The sequence below is a fragment of the Aulonocara stuartgranti genome (genome assembly GCF_965226115.1).
Source record: "Aulonocara stuartgranti genome assembly, chromosome: 20".
NCBI classification, from domain to species: Eukaryota; Metazoa; Chordata; class Actinopteri; order Cichliformes; family Cichlidae; genus Aulonocara; species Aulonocara stuartgranti.
The window spans coordinates 32618231-32639362 of record NC_138956.1 but is presented as its reverse complement, the minus strand read 5'-3'; the positions used below and the strand labels follow the sequence as shown (position 1 = coordinate 32639362).

Genomic DNA, 21132 nt, shown 5'->3' with positions numbered 1-21132 from the left:
TCATTGACGAGCCATCGTCTCAGTGCAATGGTGGCAGTCAGGAAGCCATTCTGTGTGAGGAACACTAAATTACACAAGAACTCAACTGAAAATCACTAACAAAAGGTCTAATACAGTGATGAATCCAAATTTAGATATTTGGTTCATATTGTTATTGATGTGTATAAAGGTGGTTAATAGAGAGGTAGAGTGACTGCAAGTCATTTATAAAACAGGGTGGAGGCTTTGTCATAATTTGGAGCTGCATTTCATTGAGTGGTGTGGAAAACTGATAAAATTCTAAACCCAAAGTATCATCACATTATGTTCCACCATGCAATAAAAGCTCTTCAAAAAGCACAGACTGAATACATGTTGTATTTCCAAGCATACTTGAATGTCTAGATTTATTTTAAAAATGCAACATATGAAAAAATTAGTGGCGGTTCAATACTTTTGTATCGTTGAGTAGCAACAATCTACTTATTTAGAATTTATTAATCCATTTATAAATCTGTAAAAGCGTGTGTGTGTGTACATTAACATTATCAAGAGGCGCTTAGCACACAGCAATGTTGTCATTGATTTTATTATAAATTTTGTTCCAACTTAAAAATCAGATTCTTTTATTTTAATAATAAATATTAAGCAAGGCAATTGAGCTAATACTCAAAATATTCATCTTCATGTCCTGAACAGCAAGTAGTCAAAAGACAATTTAAAAAACAAAACAAAAAGACATAAAATACAAGTTTGACTTTTTTTTTTCCTCCCCCTTGTCAATGGAACCTTGAAACTCAATCCCAAAAAGTTGTTTCTGTTCATCGTAGCATGTCCAGTGGGAGAAACATTTCATTCACTTCTTCAGTCCCAGCTGACTTTAGGTTTGTAAGATCTGGGAAACCTGCAGTCAGTTGAGACTAAAGACGAGTCCAGATGAACAGAAACAACTTTTTGGGATTTCCTTTCCTGGATGATTGAAGTGTCTTCACATATCCTCAAACTTACATTGGCAAATTTAAAAAAAAAAAAAAAAACAAAAAAAAAAAAAAACAAGGTGCTGACATTATTTAAGACTAAACACTGCAGGCAGGTTTGGAAACCCAACAACTGGGTTAACATTTATGAAATTCACAAGAGTAGTTACAGACATTGTGTGCCAATTTTGCTCATTTTAGACCATCTGTAAATGAGCTACAATAGTCAAGCTGTGTTCCTTTACTACAGTGCAACAGATAAATTCAACATAGAATTGAAGCTTCTCCGCTAAATATTTATCAGTTTCTTTGTTATGATCAGAAAACAAAAAGCCACTCGAAGCATAACATGTCCCAATCCACTGATGTTTCTTGGTCTTCGGAATCCAATTTTAAGAGAGGTGCTCAGAAACTTCGGGCAAATGCATGTACACAGAGGGCATGTACATTCAAAGACTGGTCCTTTGGCATTCTTCTTAGGAAGCGGTTTTCACAGCAAGTAGTTGTGGAATATCCAGGCTGTCATGCTTACTGAAAAAATAAATAAAATTCAGTAAAAAAATAAGAGTAATTATATACTTTTTTGAAAAGTCTAAAACCCCCAGCAAACCTGTAGAGAAAGGGAAAAAAAATGTTTGAGTACTAAAACAGTTGTTTCACAAGTTCAGCCAAGGTAGAAAAAGAAAAAAAGACCATCACTGAACATACATTATGGACATGAGTGAAATTATATGACGTGTATATCTACATTATCACATTAATCTCGTTTTTTGTTTGTTTTACATAAATTAGCTCAAGTGTTCTTCAAGATCCATCATCTTACCGAGAGTGCTACAGTACTTCCTCTCCAACATTTGTAGCATCTTTGTCAGTATTGCCTCTTCGAGCGCTGTAATCCAGTAATGACTGGTCAACATTATTGATTATGTACAACAGGCAAACAGAAAGCTACATGGAATGAAGAAGTCCACAGAAACCACCACATGCCTACATACCACTCATCCACAAGGACCACCCCACACAAGCAGCACCCGTGCCGGCAGCTACTCTTTCACCTCTTATAGTCAAAACAGCCAAATTTGTTTGATGAGATACAAAATATTACCTGTTCATTCCTGTCAGCAGATAAATAAATTTTTATCAATAACAACCCATTTGGCTTTTTTTAAAGACTCCAATTAAAGCTAAAATAAAAAGTGAATTAATATCAATGTTCCAAAATGTAATTAAAATCTTTCATGCAACTAAAGAGATTACAATATACTATGTAAACAATGCCTACATACTATTTGGGCTCTTTATATTTCTCTTATAAATACAAAGAGTGATAAGATTGTGCAGCAGGATATAATTATGCCACCACCAAATGCTCCCTTGTCACATTTATTTAAAAAACAACAAAAAAAAACAAAAACATCCACAACATTTACTGACTAACAATCTCCTCATTTTTACAAGTTCATGGCAGACATTATGGATCCTAAAAGCAAATTGAACGCTGTGCATCCCCAATACATGATAAATATTTGAATACAACTTCATATGAAGTATTGCATTTCCCCCAAAAATAAGTGTTTAAGTTCCTACTATGCCCCATTTCAACGCAAAGAGAGACTACTGTGTTTTGATGTCAGCACTATTTGAGCAAGGTCTTTCCTCCACTATAGATTTCACTATATGTATGCGTGTCTACTTCACCTCCTGATACCCTTTGCCAAGTCCCTTTCTACCACACATTTCTACCGCCCGCCCACACGCACGTGCGCACACACGCACACACAGCAGAGACTGGCAAAATGATGACATCATTACTTAACTGAAAGACTTATTCAGTTTCAGTAAATATATAATATGAGAATACCTACAAGTAGTAATCTATGTAAAATGACAAGGCAGTACTAAATAAAACTCCACTGTTGACACCACTTCCACTTCTTCACCCTCCCAAGCAATCAAGGAGAAACACCTAAGTGTAAGACTGAAGTCCACAACAGGAAAGCCACCGAATTTCATACAACACTTCTCTGGAAATGTGTCACTGGTATGACACACACACTTCCTATTTTACAGATAAATTTAGTCAATAAAAAGTTTTCTTCTCTTTAAAATATTACAAATCAGATGTATTTCTTTGACCATATTCACAGCCTTAAAATTTAAGAATTAGCTGTGGTACATAAGCCATAAGCTAATGCAAATGAAACAAAATTCCTGTCATGGCATTCACAGCAGTGAATCAACATGTATAAAATATTGTATGTAACAACACAATTTAAACCACTACTCACCTCATCATTCAATATTTTAAAACACTACATGCTACATAAAATGACACTGTAGTAGAGAAATTCATTATCCAGGAAGCCTTACAAAAAGCACAAAGTTTCAGCATGCAACACTAAGATTATAGAAAGCTTGGATAGAAAGAAAAGCTGGAAAACTAATGGGTAGCCTGAGAAGCAAACAACACAAAGGACAAAGCTTTTTCGAGGGTTAGTCAGCAAAGTTTAATAAAACACAATTTTACCGCTTTCCCTTTTTGCTGTTTTTCTTGTACCACATAAAGCCTCCAAGGCAGCCGGCCAGGGCTCCGATGACCACAACTTTTATGGGGGAGAGGGGGGGAAATTAATGCGAAAATAAAAAATTGAAGAAAATAAAAAAATAAAAATAAAAAAAAGCTTATTGACTGGACAACCTATTAGATGTCAGTATGGCCACAAAAGTAAGTAATAATTAAACAAGAATATGGGAGACTGCTACGCTGATGATACAATTTTAAAGGAGGATAATCCTGGCAAAATATTTGAGTAGTATTTAACAAAAGAAGGGGCAAAACAAAATCAGACCAGGCAAATAGTCTTCAAGTGAGAAGACAGTCAATGAAACAAACCAAGTTAAAGAATTCTCGTTATTTTTTTTATTTTTTTTTTTTAAAGAGAGACTATATTCTTCTGTTATTTCCAATTTTACTGAAATATGAGCCACTTTGGACTGTGCAGAACATATTATAGTTGTTAACGCAAGTAATAGGCCACTAGTGTGGCATAACTACAGTTATTATAAATCACATTAGTGCAGAACCACACTGGTTTACAGAGCTATCATCCGTTTTTACTTTAAAACTTTTGCGTCTTGTTTAACTTTCCATTTGCTGCAGCTGCAGGACATCCTACACTTAATGGTTTACCACCATTGTATATCTGGTCTTTAAGTGATGACATGATGAATCCTGCTTCCGTTCCCAAAGTAGTCTGCATTTAATAAGGCTGTGGTGTTTTTAACATGTTCTAATGCTTTGTATCTTGTTCTATTTAATCCCAACCCCCTAAAAACAGTCAGTGATCACTGTTGGCTTCTCTCAGTTTTTATTATCGCTAATCATTTTAAAGTTCAGTTTTTAAACCCTTACGATTTAACTACAGCCCAGCCCATGCAGCAGTATATTAATGACTAACCTCGTATTATGAATGGATTATCTCTGTGGTTCTCCTGACAGACGTTTGGTCCGTTTACAGTATCCTGCCGTCCGAGTGCATTTGCCCCTAACCATTGGGAACCCTCACATTAACTTTTATCGAGTGGAGAAAAAGTCCTCCGTTCATTAGCATTCGCCCTCCAGCTTTACTGTTTATTTTATGCTAACATAGCTGTGTAGTCCTAGCAATCACATAGCACATCATTATATACAGCTAGCCAAACTTCAGTAACTTTCCATCTTCATTTATGTCGGAAGTGATAACAGAGCTGTACGTTTGAATTTGTTTCATAAATCTCTCAGTCAGAACATGGTATATTATATTTAGATGGAAGCTAGCAAGCTCACTCCCTGCTAACTTCTAACTCTGTTAAATATCAAAAATTATGTTTTCACGGATGCCTGGGTGTTAAACTTAATTGTTACACCTGGCAGAGCAGCCACAGTGATCATTTAATTACAGATGAAAGAATTTAGATCAGATTCCAGAGCCCAGACATGGCTAATGACGTCAGACTTAAAGACCGGATTGATAACACTATATAATAATTAGTGTAACCATCAAGTTGACCCAATGGCCAACCAATATTTTTTTTTTTTTTTTTTAAATGTACAGTCAAGGTAAATAAAAGCGAACAAACAAAAAACCCTAATATTAAATAAAAGAAAGGAAAAAAAAAAGACTATATTACATTAAAGTACTGCCATTTAATACTTATTACGGGTATGTTCTGAATGTGTATCATAAAAAATATGATAAGCATGCTGAAATATAAACATGATCTTTTTGGGTCAACCTCATGTTTTTACATTCATGATCTACTATAAAAAGATGAATTTCAAACTTACCCACAATGCCAATGACTAAACCTTTAGAACTGCCACTTCCATTGTCCACTGGAGGTTAAGGTAAAAAAAGACAAAGACCAATTAAAACCAAAGGAAGAGACAGCAAAATTCCTAAACTGATTATACAACTGACCCATGAGCACACTGAAAAATCTCTTTCAATCCCTGTGAACTGCATCCTTCTGGTTCATCAAAAGTATACTTTGAAATTGTTTCTTTAAATTTTTTATTACATCTACAGGTGGGGCAAAAAAGTATTTAGTCAGCCACCGATTGTCAGTAATTTGCACCAGAGGTACACTTCAACTGTGAGAGACAGAATGTGAAAAAAAAAAAAAAAAAAAAAATCCATGAATCCACATGGTAGGATTTGTAAAGAATTTATTCGTAAATCAGGGTGGAAAATAAGTATTTGGTCAATAACAAAAATACAACTCAATACTTTGTAACATAACCTTTGTTGGCAATAACAGAGGTCAAACGTTCACTATAGGTCTTTACCAGGTTTGCACACACAGTAGCTGGTATTTTGGCCCATTCCTCCATGCAGATCTTCTCGAGAGCAGTGATGTTTTGGGGCTGTCGCCGAGCAACACGGACTTTCAACTCCCGCCACAGATTTTCTATGGGGTTGAGGTCTGGAGACTGGCTAGGCCACTCCAGGACTTTCAAATGCTTCTTACGGAGCCACTCCTTTGTTGCCCGGGCGGTGTGTTTTGGATCATTGTCATGTTGGAAGACCCAGCCTCGTTTCATCTTCAAAGTTCTCACTGATGGAAGGAGGTTTTGGCTCAAAATCTCACGATACATGGCCCCATTCATTCTGTCCTTAACACGGATCAGTCGTCCTGTCCCCTTGGCAGAAAAACAGCCCCATAGCATGATGTTTCCACCCCCATGCTTCACAGTAGGTAGGGTGTTCTTGGGATGCAACTCAGTATTCTTCTTCCTCCAAACACGACGAGTTGAGTTTATTCCAAAAAGTTCTACTTTGGTTTCATCTGACCACATGACATTCTCCCAATCCTCTGCTGTATCATCCATGTGCTCTCTGGCAAACTTCAGACGGGCCTGGACATGCACTGGCTTCAGCAGTGGAACACGTCTGGCACTGCGGGATTTGATTCCCTGCCGTTGTAGTGTGTTACTGATGGTGACCTTTGTTACTTTGGTCCCAGCTCTCTGCAGCTCATTCACCAGGTCCCCCCGTGTGGTTCTGGGATCTTTGCTCACCGTTCTCATGATCATTTCGACCCCACGGGATGAGATCTTGCGTGGAGCCCCAGATCGAGGGAGATTATCAGTGGTCTTGTATGTCTTCCATTTTCTGATGATTGCTCCCACAGTTGATTTTTTCACACCAAGCTGCTTGCCTATTGTAGATTCACTCTTCCCAGTCTGGTGCAGGTCTACAATACTTTTCCTGGTGTCCTTCGAAAGCTCTTTGGTCTTGGCCATGGCGGAGTTTGGAGTCTGACTGTTTGAGGCTGTGGACAGGTGTCTTTTATACAGATGATGAGTTCAAACAGGTGCCATTCATACAGGTAACGAGTGGGGGACAGAAAAGCTTCTTACAGAAGACGTTACAGGTCTGTGAGAGCCAGAGATTTTCCTTGTTTGAGGTGACCAAATACTTATTTTCCACCCTAATTTACGAATAAATTCTTTACAAATCCTACCATGTGAATTCATGGATTTTTTTTCACATTCTGTCTCTCACAGTTGAAGTGTACCTCTGGTGCAAATTACTGACCTCTGTCATCATTTTAAGTGGGGGAACTTGCACAATCGGTGGCTGACTAAATACTTTTTTGCCCCACTGTACTTTCAGGATATGAAACTGACATCACACACACACACACACACACACACTATGCGGAATGTATTTAGAGAGCTGCACATGTACTACATGTGTAAAAGTAACCACATTTCATATTATTTCATCACTGAGCAAAAATAGTTCTTTCATCTGTGTTCTTTACGAGCTTTAAATTGAACTGTACCTGTTGGTTTCTTTGGGGTAGAAGGGTTAGTAGTGGTAGTGGTTGTAGTGGTAGTTGTCGTGGTAGTTGTTGTGGGGTTTGCTGCAGGAACAAAAAGTCAGTCAGCAGGGATGTGTAAAATCCCAACTAGAGATGTAACTATTTGACTGGGACATCGGTCTGATCCTCACTCAAAAGCCTGGAATAGTTTTTGATTGCATATCTGCGACAACAAGCTGATCAATTGCCAAACTACAGTTTGGCAATTTTTAGGCTATTGCTAAAGATCATTCAGTTTAAGTCTGCATTGTTTACAGCAGCAGCGTGTTGATGTTCTAGGAGGACAGCTAGGTAGCTAAAACAACACAATGGAAACATGCAAGCAACCGCAGCTTTATAGATATTTCAAGCTTGACATGACAAGACCTTGTGTTTGTAGGAAGTAAAACTATTCCTAACCAAGTGAGTTAAAAGTTCCAATGAAATCAATGCTTTCCCTGTTTGGCCTCTCAAACACATCAGATAAACTGATATGCCATTTATTATAAATACAGCAATAAATTAAAAGAGGCTTAGGATTAAGAATCAAATACTAAAAACATTTACTGGGCAGATTTTATTTCACAAAATTACAGAAGCAATGTTTAACCTGAACTGGATGTTCCCTTATAGATAAGAATGGTTCCTGGTGTTGTCCCCAAAGTGACAAATACAGCTTTTTAAGTAGGGTTGGATATCGATTTCAATTTCTATAACTGATTTGATTCTGGTTCGCAAGGTTCTGATTTGATTCAATTTTGACACAGTCAGAAATATTATACTTCTGATCATTTATCAGTACATATCCATACTTTTATATCTCTGTATAAAAACAAAACTGACACTTATGAGATTTCATCAGAGGTGTAAGCATCAAAGCAGATGCCTTTGTGTTAAAGTAACAGAGGATAAAACACAAAAATATGAAGGAGATTTTCCTGGCCTGGCACTTCATAGCAGATAACCTCCTTAAAAATATTCTGCAGTAGATCAAAAACGGAAGAAAACCATGAATCAGCAGATTAACATTACCTGATGCTTCTGAATTGAAGCAGAGCAAAGTTACAGAGGTTTTATTAAAAATACTGGTACGTGTTTTACGATTTGGCATCATTTGTAAAAGTTTACATTTCGTCAGTATTGAAGAACAGAAATTAGGCTCTCTTGTTGGAGGTAATTTTTGAAAAACAAAAGACAGCGGCCAGCAGCACTGTACACAACAGTAGACAAGTGCGTAATAAGCCAGCAAAAAACTGGAGAAAACAGATTTTTGATGGGAAACTGGTCTTAAAGTACACAAGGAGAGAGAGCTGTGCAGTAAGTGTGATTTTATCATGGTGGAAGCAAAACAGCAAAAGTAAGAGAGAATTCATGATGATGTTTTTCAAACATGAAACGTCGTTTGGATCTTCTTTTGCTGCTGGTTGAGTTAAGTTTTACCTGCCCTCATTTGTTGTTTTAACTGTTTGTCAGTTGTTGAAATAATTTTGTGAGCTTTAACCTGAGATTCTGGCATTTCTGAAAAAATAAATTTATATTTAAAAATTGATTCAGTGAATAGATATCACATTATTCAAACTTAAATTATTTTGAAAAGGGAAAATCTTTTTTTTTTTTTTAAATCCAACCCTACTTTTTAATTCAAAGCTAGTATTGGACACACTTAATAGAGGGAGCACTCATCATGCTTTTACCAGTTGAGATCTGATACAGAGTAACTCTAGGTATTTGGTGAGATAGGTATTAGGGGTGCAACGATACACAAAATTCACGGTTCGGTTCGATACTTTGGTGTCGCGGTTCGATATTTTTTCGATACAAAAAAAAATGTTCATGCCTTTTTAATTTGTCATTTACTAAATTTTCACGGCACATTCTGCACCACATCTCTGTGCTTTCATCATTTGTTTGAAGCCAGCTCACCTCCTGCAACTACTGTCGAGCGCAGATCCACTGAGCGCTCAACACAGACAGCACCGTCAGAAGGAAAGTTGATAAAATAAATTTAATATTTTGTATTGTTCGATACATATGCGTACCGAACCGAAAGCACTGTACTGAACGGTTCAATATATATCTCCATCTTTTTTTTTTGTGTGTGTCAAACCAAACCAATGTCCCTCTGGCTCTTAATTCATATGATACCAAACAGAGCGTAAAAACAATCGAGCAAAACAGTCCGATCTTCTCAGTTCACTTTCAGCAACTTTGCACTTTGAAAGCATACAAAGAAAAGCAATTGGTGAAGCTGGCATGATATGCCTCTAAACTGCTGTGGCTTTGATTAGGTGATCATCCTTCATGCTATAATAGTTCTGCCACTAGATGCCAATTGAACCAATATCCACAAATCAGATCAGTGCATCCCTAGTAAATCATGTGGTCATTACCCAAAGCCAGGGTATCAGTTACAAACTGGAAAAGTTGAATAAAATTTTCCCAACAGGAACAGTTCATGCATAATATTAGCTTTATGTATGTTACTGATTATTTCTTTTAAAAAATGCTGAGCAATGATCTGAAATGGAAAGAATAATCTTTCGTAAATGCTTTAATTTAATCATGTAACTGGATATTTTCTTTACATTATTGAAATATAATAATGCAAGAAATCAAGAGTTAGCTGCCAAAATCCATGCATTGAATGAATGAGGAAAAGAAAGACAGCACAAGTCAGCAAGCTCCAGCTTTGAGCAGGTAACTAAAAGCTTGAATTATAACACCTTGCAACCAACATGTTTTGCTAGCATATGACGAGATTCAAAAGAAACCTCATAGGAGAGGTAAACTGCCATTCAGCATTTATCAAAAATTATCATTAGGAGGAGTTATGCTCAGAATTGCGGGTGAAGTTGCACTTAGAGCAAAGAGATGATCCGATTGAACTCAGTACATGCAAATAGATATTTTAATTTTTGACTTACGAATACACCGAGGAAGTCCAGGCGACCACTGACTATTTAGCCCACACATCACAGTCGCGGATCCAATCATTTTGTATCCAGTGTTACACTGTAATGTGACTGTAGACAAGTATCCATATGGAGGCCGAGCACCGCTACTCCACTGTCCAAACGAAATCTCTGGTTCCCCACATTCAACCTCTACAGGGAAAGAAAGACATTAGTGCAGTTGTCAAAAATGATCTTTCCATAATATGTATTAGCCTAATTTATACTACACAAGAAAAACAAAACAAATTATTGAAAAAAAAATTCAAAACACTTACTGATACATTTTGGAGGCTCAGGCTTGAATGTTCCATCATCCGAACAATCCAACTGTCTTGATCCAACAAGTGTATAGCCGCTTTTACAGGTGTACACTATAACGTCTTTATATTCATAGAGTTCTTTAATTGGAGTGAAAGTGCCATCCTGTACAACAGGTGGTGATTCACATTGTGTCACTGGAAAATAAAAATACAAATCTATCAGAATGAAAACAAACAGTGAGCTTTTAATCAGGGGTGTGACTTGTGTTACGACAAGACAACCAACCTTCACATACAGGCAACCTGCCTATCCACCCTTGGTTTCCACAAGTGAGTTCTCCTCCACCAACTGGCATATGACTGATTCGAGGGGAAAAGGTTAGTTTAGAGATTTGATTTCACATGACACAGAACAGCAAGTTTTTGTTTTTTTAAGACATGGAATTGCAACATTTTAGTGATTTAATATGCTACTACTAAATTCAATCTAAAAACTAATTATCTAAACACTGTTTATTAGAGCTAGCATTGTATTTTGGGAGCATTTGGGAGCAGGCTGAGGGTCGCAGATGCCAACAGACTCAATAAACTAATCCGTAAGGCCAGCAATGTTGTGGGGATGGAGCTGGACTCCCTCAAGGTGGTGTCGGAGAGGCGGATGCTGTCCAAGATAAAGACAATGTTGGATAACACCTCCCACCCACTCCATGACATGCTGGTCAGTCACAGGAGCACGTTCAGTGAGAGACTGAGATTACCGAAAAGCACCACTGAACGACACAGGAAATCTTTCCTGCCTGTGGCCATCTCCCTGTACAACTCATCCACTTAACACACTGTTTGCTGCTACAGCTACACATGTTTCTTGTTCAGCTATTTATTTATGAGTGACTTATGTATGTATGTATGTATGTATATGTGTTGTCTGTCTTGTCTTAATGTTGGTTTATAATGGAGCACTGTAACAAAAAATAATTTCCCCCAGGGATCAATAAAGTATTCTGATTCTGATTACTAACCCGGGGTTACAAATGAGCACTGCTTTATCACCAAATTCAGACCCAGGACGATATTCAATCTGTCCATTTTCAACTTCCTCCACAGGGCCACAGTTCTTCCCTGAAACAAGAAAAAGAAGGTTATATTGGAACTTGTTTTTATAACATTATGTGTAATCTCAACAAATATAGTCTACTATTTATGTAACATGTTTATGTGCTTAAACTGGCTGTGAAATGCAGCTGCAATAAGGAATTTGAATATCAAATCAAGTTTTAATATTCACGTTGGCATTTCAACCCCAGAGAGCTCCAACTTCCAGCAGTACAAGTAATACGTGGGGACCCTCCTGCAGACTCATATCCAATATTACAGGCAAAAGTAACTGTGGTCCCATCTGGGAAACTAGTTAGAAGAATGTCATTGCCCTTTAAATCCATATTTTCTCCTTTAGGAGGTCTGGGACAGTTTTGAGCTGTACATGGGAAAAGAAAAAAAGAAAAAACATACAGACAAAAAAGAGAGAACATAATTTTAAGAACAGGGTAACCCAAGAAAAACACCATGCTGTGTTTACCGTGTCTCAAGCTAATCCGGACTGCACTCACCTTGAGCAGTAATTGCCAGAAAGCCAAGACTGCTCAGCAGAAGGACTGCAGTAATACCCATGACAGATCTGACAGGTTAACTAAAACCAAGAGCCCTTTCTGGTACAAAACAAAGGCAAACACAAGAAAGACAATCAGAGATATTACTTGGTCATGATAGCTGGTACTAACAAGGCTCTCCATTGAATCAGGTCTGTCACTGCTAACACATTAACTAGCGGAAGGTAGCAGGTGCAAACATTCGGTCTTCGGTAATGTTTATATATTTCGCTAAACCAAAACCTTAACAGTAACCAAGTTTAGGTTTTAAAAATGAAATATTTGAAAATACTGCCTCCCCTCTCCCTTTGTCGCGGCAGAAAACAAACCTAAAGTCTTTCCATATTATACAACTTGAAGGCCACGATAGCTTCGGCTGGCCGATCAACATTTGTTAAACTAAATGACAGGTAGGTACGGGGAAAAAAATGGCCGTGAATTCTCGCAGGTCACGTATGCTACTCTCGGTCTTCCTGGAGCCAAAGATACCGTGAGTGGTAACACAGCACATTAATAATCGCGTAATTTAGCTTACAGGGGGTTAAGAAGATGTCACTGAAAGATTAAAAAAAATGCTGATTCCATCTGAATGTCTGCAATTTGGTCAAAATCCATAAACTGTTAAATCGCCTTCGGCTGCGTTAGCTAGCTAATTGTTAGCTAACTTAGCAGCAACGACGGATAAATACAATAATATAGCACTGTTATGGGGTCGACGCTTTGTTTTTGTTTTTTCGGTTGTTACGGACGGTTAAAACAAACGACACCATACCTTACGTCTGAACGCCAACAATGATGACCGCTAACAGTCCTGCTCTGAAAGGTTATTTCGGGTTTCTGCTTGTTTTAATGTGGGCTGCGTCTCCTTCTCGGAAGTAGGCGCGGTCAAACAGTGACGTGCCTGTTCTTCATAAGTCTTAGCCTTAGATTACAGCTCGCGTACTTTATAACATAATAATGAAATAAACGAAAGAAACAAAGCTCTTAAGTTTGTGTGGATTCACATAAAACGAGTGTAGTACTTGTAGTGCTACCAATAAGCCAAATGAGGGTTGTTGTACTTCCATCCATTTTACTTAGTAAATGTAGCACCAGGAAGAAAAACTAAATTAGTTGAAACCGCTGTATTTCTGAAATTAGTTTGTATGCTATAACCGTTTTTTTGTTTTTTGTTCTGTCTTTTCTGAACATAATACGCACAAGTTTATGAGCCCCACCCACCATAAACCCAACACTTCCTTATTACTCTGTTGTTCCATACTTCACATAAATATGCAGTTTTCCCTTCTTAAAGCAGTATTAATAGGACACAGCACGAGACCTGTATATAAAAAGACACATACACCTTTAAGACAATATGAAAGTGTAGGCTGTTCTTTACTGTCCTTGAAAAGCTTTGGCCCTCTTTTGTAAGCCATGCATACTACTTGTGACATACTTGTGAAAACATTTTGTGTTGTAAATTACAGTGCCCAATACATTCAAACAGGGTGACGCATTACAAAACAGGGCGGACTGAATCAATGTGAGGAAATAAACTTCCTGCTGTACTTTGGTCTGTTTATTCACCATTCACAATTCCTGCTTTTTCCAAATGTTTTTCCAAACATTCCTTTAAATGACATCAACCACACTTGAAAAAAAAATACAAAAACTTCAGAGGATTATTTTATTTATTTATTTACATTTGTTTTTACATTTAAAACAACCTACAGAAGAGAAAGTGCAACTCGTACTAAACTGTCTGGAATCAAATGTATTTAAATACAAACTTTAATCATAAGTGTAAATGGACATTTAAACTTACAAATTAACGTAATACCTCCTTACAAATTAACTTAATACTTTAAATGTGTCTTTCACATGTCAGGTCATTTTTGTATGACCTCCACATGACCCCTGTTCACAATTACTTGGCAAGCACGCAGAGATTCAAATTTATTTAATGGATTTATCCTGAAGTTTAAAACTGAGACTTAAAAAAGAGTGATTTCATATTAACATGAAACCAGGTGATTATAAGCAAAAAGAAATGTTCAAAAACTTGTGGAAACTGTTTATCAAATAGTGTTTTCTAAACATAAAAGTGAACATTATATGATCATTCACATGCAGCAATGTGAAATCAAATTAAAACAAAATATGATGACTTTTGTGACACTCCACGTAGCCAAACCTTTTATATCATATTGTATATCTAGGTACACGGGCCTTTCTTAACTTATCCAGATCTTCCCTGAAATAAGACCACAGACAGGAGGAGACCATTATTCAGTCATATCGAATCACAGGATTTTCACATTCACAGAATGGAAATTACTAGAATTGTCCAAAATTATCTCTATATTATGCTAGCAACCTCCTGAGGTATTTAATACAAATTTTAACAACAATTGAGAAGTGAAGCTACATATACTTAAGCAATTTTAATTCATAACATGCGTATACATTAAGGAAGTCCAGGTGACCAGTAACGTTTTTATGTCACGGTAAGGTTTGCATTGATTATGTATCCAGGTTCACACTTTAACATTGCTGACGACAACTATATCTTCAGAGGTTAAAAATCCTCATTCTATTCATCATTTGGACTCTTCATATTCAACTTGTGGGAAACAAAAAGGAAACTGTATATCAATACAGTTATCCAAAATGACCTTATCTATCATTAACCAGGAGACTGGTCCAATTGAGGCTATAAAGGCAAAGTTGGAATTTAAAAATACATATTAAATTCACATACACATTGTAGTAATTGCACACCTTTAATACCAAATCATCTACAGAGAAAATTAAATGATATGATTAGATATGCTTAGGCACGTCAGTTTTAGCTATATATTTTGTGTAAGGCAAGGCAAGGCAAGTTTATTTGTATAGCACAATTCAACAACAAGGTGATTCAAAGTGCTTTACAGAGACATTAGAAACAAGAACAAATAAAAAGCATGATTTAAAATTGATTAAAACAAGCAAATAACCTAACTAACTAATTAACAAACAAACATGCTGAGATAATTAGAATTAGAGCTATTTGTATTTATTAGAGCAATTTTGTTATATTTTATAACCTTGTAATATGCTGTATTATTTCACTTAGTTTAGTTAGTTACTGTACTTAGAGTCTTGGAGCAACTTTGACCACATAATTTCTGCTTTGAAAGCAATGTTTAAGCCAAACCTGATGTTTGCTTATAAATAAAAAGAATGGTTCCTGGTGTTGTCCCTACAGTGAGAAAAACAGTTTTTAATTCAAAGCTAGCACTGGACATGCACTCAAAAAAACGCTGAGTAATGATCTATGTAAATATGGTAAAAATCTTCTGTTGTCAGTTCTTTAATTTAATGCTGTAATTCAATAAGTGTCTTTACATTACTGAAATATAATGATGCAAGAAATAAAATATTAGCTGCCAAGATCCATGCATATATTCATGCTCATAGTAGAGGTAAAGTGCCATTCAGCAATACTCTCCACTTTTTGCTGAAAATCACTGGCCAGGACCCCGTAGTCTTCATTTACCTGCCTTTTTTGCACTTTTCATAAATATGCAGCAGGAGGACTTAGGCTCAGAATTGGGGTTGAAGTTGCACTTAGAGCAAAGAGATCATGCTTGAGCTCAGCACTTACAAATAATTATTTTAATTTTTGACTTACGAATACACTGAGGAAGTCCAGGTGACCACTGACCATTTAGCTCACACGTCACAGTAGCGGATCCAATCATTTTGTATCCAGCGTTACACTGTAATGTGACTGTAGACAAGTATCCATATGGAGGTCGAGCTACTCAACTGTCCAAATGAAATCTCTGGATCTTCACATTCAACCTCTGCAGGGAAAGAAAGTAGACATTGGTGCAGTTGTCAAAAATGACCTTTTCCACAGTATGTATTAGCCTAATTTATACTACACAAGAAAAAACAAAATAAGTTCTTGAAAATAACTCAAGACACTTACTGATACATTTTGGAGGCTCAGGTTTGAATGTTCCATCATCCGAACAATACGACTGTCGTGATCCAACAACTGTATAATCCTTTTTACAGGTGTAATATATAACATTATTATATTCATAGAGATCTTTATTTGGACTGAAAGAGCCATCTTGTACTACAGGGGGTGATTCACATTGTGTCACTGGAAAATAAAAATACAAATCTATCAGAATGAAAACAAGCAGTGAGCTTTTAATTAGGGGTGTGACTTGTATTACTTTTTTTTTTTTTTTTTTTGCCTGTCCCGTTTGGCTCTTTTGCCATCAGAATTATTGTCTAAAGGCAAAGAAAGATGCCCAACGGACTTACTTTACCAAATTGACCATCCCAGCCTTGCCGTAATGGTCCATTTGATTCACCTTTTATTGTTTATTTTATTTTCACTTACTGAATACGGGACAGACTTGACTGGGGGAAAGAAGGGGAGAAAGAAAGAGGGAAAGAGAAACAGCTGAGAAGAGGGACGGGGGAGAAGGGCAAAAGACAAAAACCAACAGAATGAGCAGAAAAAAAAAGAAAAAAAATGCATATATCAATCACCTGGGTCACCTGCTGAGAAAGAAAAAAGAAAACAAGCAGAAGAGAACAAGAGTAATAGAATAAACAACATCACAATGATATATGGGAATATGACAGTAAATACTAAATATTAAACATTATTGTGCAGCACATAAGATCAACAGAACACAGTGTGCTTTGAGGTAGGAGCCAAAAAGGGTGTAGTTTGTTGGTGTGATCACCCGTGTGTACACCTGTGAGCATGGACGTGCTTGTTTTTTGTTTTTTAAAAGGTTCCTTCATGTAATAATCTGCTAGAGGGTGTGGGGGGACCACAGCCCCGTCCTTCAGGGCATGAAGCAGGTATGGAGGAGATCAAAACTCCAGACATCCAGAGGCCCCCAGAACACAAGAGACCAAGGAAGACCAACAGAGGGGCAGCCGCGCCACTGTCCCAGAAAGAGCTGAGGAGAGTCCCAGATGAGGGCTCACCCAGCAGCCACGGAGCAGAAGCCAGGGGGAGTTGCAGTGACGCGCCCGTGAGCTTCGCCGGCAGCCAGCCGCGCCTGAGTGACCGAGCCCCAGGCCGAGAGGCCGGGGGCACCCCACCTCCGAAGTGGCCCGAGCGAGCCCCAGGCTCCAGGCCCCGATAAGCGGCCGCCAAGGAGTGAGCCGGTGTGTACCTGGACGCCCATCCCCGGACACAAAGAACCACCAACGCACCGATGTCTGAGGGAGTCCGCCACTGGCAGGGAAGTGGTGGTAGGGGGAGATAGGCCTCCAAACCTTGGAGGGCCTGAGATGTCTCCAGAGAGGTGGCGCCTGACACCCAACCTGACATATAGACACAGACATACAGGCACACACAGATACAAACATCCATTCCCATCCTCATGCTCTCATATGCACTTACTCCACACTCAACCAATGTGGAGACAGACATAAAGAGACGCTGTACACACGATCACACTCCCCAAGCGTACTCTACAAACCGGGTCTAGGTACCCTTGCCCCTGGAGGGGGGAACTGCACCCAGACCCAGGTGGTGTTACCCTTTTCCCTGCGTTGGGGGGAGGCAGACCGCCCCGACTCCGCAGCAGCAGGGAGGCCCCACACTCCAGACCGCAGTCGGACGGCCAACTCCTCCACCTAGCCCCCCCCCCGCTCCAGCAGGTCGCAGAGAATGGGGGTGAGAGAAGACTCCAAACCTCCCTCCACCCACTCATTGTAGTGTTGATGCATGTGTGTTCTAAGGTGCATTTAAAACCCAGGAGGGCATGGAGGTACCTACCAGAGAGCGGCAGGTAAGCGCATGGTCCCTCCTGCTAGCCCTCAATGTCTACGTGTATGTGACTTGTATTACGACAAGACAACCAACCTTCACATACAGGCAACCTGCCCGTCCACCCTTGGCTTCCACAAGTGAGTTCTCCTCCACCAACTGGCATATACCTGATTCGAGGGGAAAAGGTTGATTTAGAAATTTGATTTCACATGACACAGAACAGCAAGTTTTTGTTTTTTTAAGACATGGAATTTTAGTGATTTAACATGATACTACTAACTTCAATCAAAAAATTAACTATCTTAACACTTTTTATTAGAGCTAACATCGTATTACTAACCCAATGTTACAAATGAGCACTGCTTTATCACCAAATTCAGTCCCAGGACGATATTCAATCTGTCCATCTTGAACGTCTTCCACAGAGAAACAGTTCTTCCCTGAAATAGGAAAGATGAGGATTAAATTGGTTCTTTAGAAAATTTTAGATGATATTATGTATAATTAATTCCACAAATAAAGTGTACTGCTTATGTAACATGTTCATGTGAGTATTTTTCTAGAGGTCGAGATTTTTTTTAAACAACAATTTTAAGAATGTTTCCAGGATGGGGAGTAAATTCTACCAGACACCCATTCTCATGTGCTTAAACTGGCTGTGAAACACAGCTGCTATAAGGAATTTGAATTTAAAATCAATTGTTAATATTTACTTTGGCATTTCAACCCCAGAGGGCTCCAACTTCCAGCAGTACAAGTAATACGTGGGGACCCTCCTGCAGACTTATATCCAGTGTTACAGGCAAAAGTAACTGTGGTCCCATCTGGAAAACTAGTTAGAAGAATGTCATTGCCCTTTAAATCCATATTTTCTCCTTTAGGAGGTCTGGGACAGTTTTGAGCTGTACATGAAAAAACAAAGAAAAAGACAAAAAATAAAGACAAAAACAGAGAACAAGTTCTTGAAAGAAATTGAAAACACTTACCGGTACTGATACATTTTGGAGGCTCAGGCTTGAATGTTCCATCATCCGAACAATGCAACTGTCTCGATCCAACAACTGTATAATCCTTTTTACAGGTGTAATCTATAACATCATTATATTCATAGAGATCTTTATTTGGACTGAAAGAGCCATCTTGTACTACAGGGGGTGATTCACATTGTGTCACTGGAAAATAAAAATACAAATCTATTGTTTTTTTGTATTGTATTGTATTGTATTGTATTGTATCTTTATTTGTTTCAGACATATAAAACAAAAAACAATATATACACACTACATATATTTTCATTTACAGATACGAATATATATGTAGATATACACACACACACGTATGTGTTCAGATAAACAAAAAAATATAATGAAATAAAACAAAATCGTCTGACATAATGTAACAATGTTTGGTCTGAAAAGGAGTAGGAAGAAGTATGAACATACTTATTAATTCCTACCCCTGCTCAACATCTTATTGATCCCACATAATTCACCTAATTCCCATCATCACATACTCCACACAATACACGAGGAGAACCTATATAAACTTGGCTACCGTGATTGATATAATTTGGATATAATTTGATATTTTTATACATACAATGGGTGATCATCTTTATCGGTATCATATTCTTCCAAAATCAGTTTTCGAAGTATTTTCATGAACTTACTAATTCCTGAGCATTGCTGTAGATCTATAGTAAAACTATTCCACAGTTTTACCCCATAAATAGTGACACAAAAGGTTTTAACCTTTGACCGTGCTTTAAGAATCCTTAGATTCAATTTCCCCCTCAATTCATAGTCTCCTTCTCTGTCATAGAACATCCTCTGTATATTTCCTGGTAACATATTGTATCTGGCCTTGTACATAATTTTTGCAGTTTTATATTTTATAAGATCCATAAACTTCAGTATTTTTAATACAAAAACATGATGTTAGTATGGTCTCTAAATCCTGCTTTATTAATCATCCTGATTGCTTTTTTTTTAATTTTACATATTGGTTGAAGTGCAGTTTTATATGTGTTTCCCCAAATTTCCACACAGTATTCCAAATATGGCAATATAAGTGAACAATAAAGTACCCGGAGTGATTTGGAAGGCAAAAAATATTTAACTTTACTTAGTACGGAGATGCTTCTTGACAGTTTGGCTTGTATATGCTTTATGTGAGGTTTCCAGCAGATTTTGTTATCTATTATCACACCCAGAAATTTTGTATCCGAAACTTGCTCTATTTCAACATTGTTTACTAATAATTTTGCTCCTGCATCTTTTTTACAATTTCCGAATAACATAAATGTAGTTTTTTTTCCAAATTTAATGATAGCTTATTTCTATCAAACCATGTTTTCAGTTTAATCATTTCTTGTGTGACAATTTCCAAAAGCTGCTGTAAATTCTCTCCAGCACAAAAAATATTTGTATCATCTGCAAATAGAATAAACTGTAGTATATCTGATGTTCTGCATATATCATTGATATAGAGGATAAACAGCTTTGGTCCCAATACTGACCCCTGCGGAACTCCACAAACAATCTATCAGAATGAAAACAAGCAGTGAGCTTTTAAGCAGGGGTGTGACTTGTATTACGACAAGACAACCAACCTTGACATACAGGCAACCTGCCCGTCCACCCTTGGCTTCCACAAGTGAGTTCTCCTCCACCAACTGGCATATACCTGATTCGAGGGGAAAAGGTTGGTTTAGAAATTTGATTTCACATGACACAGAACAGCAAGTTTTTGTTTTTTTAAGACATGGAATTGCAACATTTTAGTGATTTAACATGATACTACTAACTTCAATCAAAAAATTAATTATCTTAACACTTTTTATTAGAGCTAACATCGTATTACTAACCCAATGTTACAAATGAGCACTGCTTTATCACCAAATTCAGTCCCAGGACGATATTCAATCTGTCCATCTTGAACGTCTTCCACAGAGAAACAGTTCTTCCCTGAAATAGGAAAGATGAGGATTAAATTGGTTCTTTAGAAAATTTTAGATGATATTATGTATAATTAATTCCACAAAGAAAGTGTACTGCTTATGTAACATGTTCATGTGAGTATTTTTCTAGAGGTCGAGATTTTTTTTAAACAACAATTTTAAGAATGTTTCCAGGATGGGGAGTAAATTCTACCTGACACCCATTCTCATGTGCTTAAACTGGCTGT

General features: G+C 37.5%; 2 protein-coding genes and 2 long non-coding RNA genes across 6 annotated transcripts; all 4 read right to left on the bottom strand.

The window, feature by feature from the left end:
* Window positions 1-552: 552 nt before the first annotated feature.
* LOC309697007 lies at window positions 553-5382 on the bottom strand. 3 transcript variants are annotated; one of them, XR_014273729.1, is made up of 4 exons: window positions 5284-5382; window positions 3484-3559; window positions 1780-1845; window positions 553-1487 (listed from the first exon to the last, which is right to left on the bottom strand). It is a non-coding gene; the product is annotated as an uncharacterized lncRNA (long non-coding RNA). The 3 variants fall into 3 exon arrangements; XR_014273728.1 differs by having other exon boundaries at window positions 1780-3559; XR_014273730.1 differs by lacking the exon at window positions 1780-1845.
* A 1866-nt stretch (window positions 5383-7248) lies between these two features.
* On the bottom strand, window positions 7249-13063 carry LOC309698025 (membrane cofactor protein-like; the record flags this gene model as incomplete). Its single annotated transcript, XM_082520298.1, has 8 exons — window positions 12937-13063; window positions 12126-12224; window positions 11804-11992; window positions 11538-11637; window positions 10805-10878; window positions 10534-10713; window positions 10229-10408; window positions 7249-7367 (listed from the first exon to the last, which is right to left on the bottom strand). Exons 2-8 carry the CDS (start codon window positions 12184-12186, stop codon window positions 7249-7251), a joined length of 903 nt encoding a protein of 300 aa, XP_082376424.1. The 5' UTR covers window positions 12187-12224; window positions 12937-13063.
* A 1322-nt stretch (window positions 13064-14385) lies between these two features.
* On the bottom strand, window positions 14386-18844 carry LOC309696492 (complement decay-accelerating factor, GPI-anchored-like). Its single transcript, XM_082517740.1, has 6 exons — window positions 18660-18844; window positions 18287-18386; window positions 18040-18113; window positions 16126-16305; window positions 15823-15997; window positions 14386-14400 (listed from the first exon to the last, which is right to left on the bottom strand). The coding sequence occupies exons 1-5, from the start codon at window positions 18811-18813 to the stop codon at window positions 15906-15908; spliced, it is 600 nt and encodes a 199-aa protein (XP_082373866.1). The 5' UTR covers window positions 18814-18844; the 3' UTR covers window positions 14386-14400; window positions 15823-15905.
* Window positions 18845-18943: 99 nt separating this feature from the next.
* Window positions 18944-20906, bottom strand: LOC309697200. The gene is made up of 3 exons (XR_014273766.1): window positions 20813-20906; window positions 20558-20631; window positions 18944-19118 (listed from the first exon to the last, which is right to left on the bottom strand). It is a non-coding gene; the product is annotated as an uncharacterized lncRNA (long non-coding RNA).
* Between the last annotated feature and the right edge of the window lie 226 nt (window positions 20907-21132).

Bases quoted from the DNA above. Each gene is read 5' to 3' on its own strand.
- LOC309696492 (XM_082517740.1), bottom strand. From the start codon at position 18,813: ATGGATTTAAAGGGCAATGACATTCTTCTAACTAGTTTTCCAGATGGG. The intron at 16,306-18,039 runs GTTGGTTGTCTT...TTTATTTTCCAG, and splicing joins CAGGTTGCCTGTATGTGAAG to TGACACAATGTGAATCACCC. The intron at 15,998-16,125 runs GTAAGTGTCTTG...CTTTCCCTGCAG, and splicing joins TGAGCCTCCAAAATGTATCA to AGGTTGAATGTGAAGATCCA.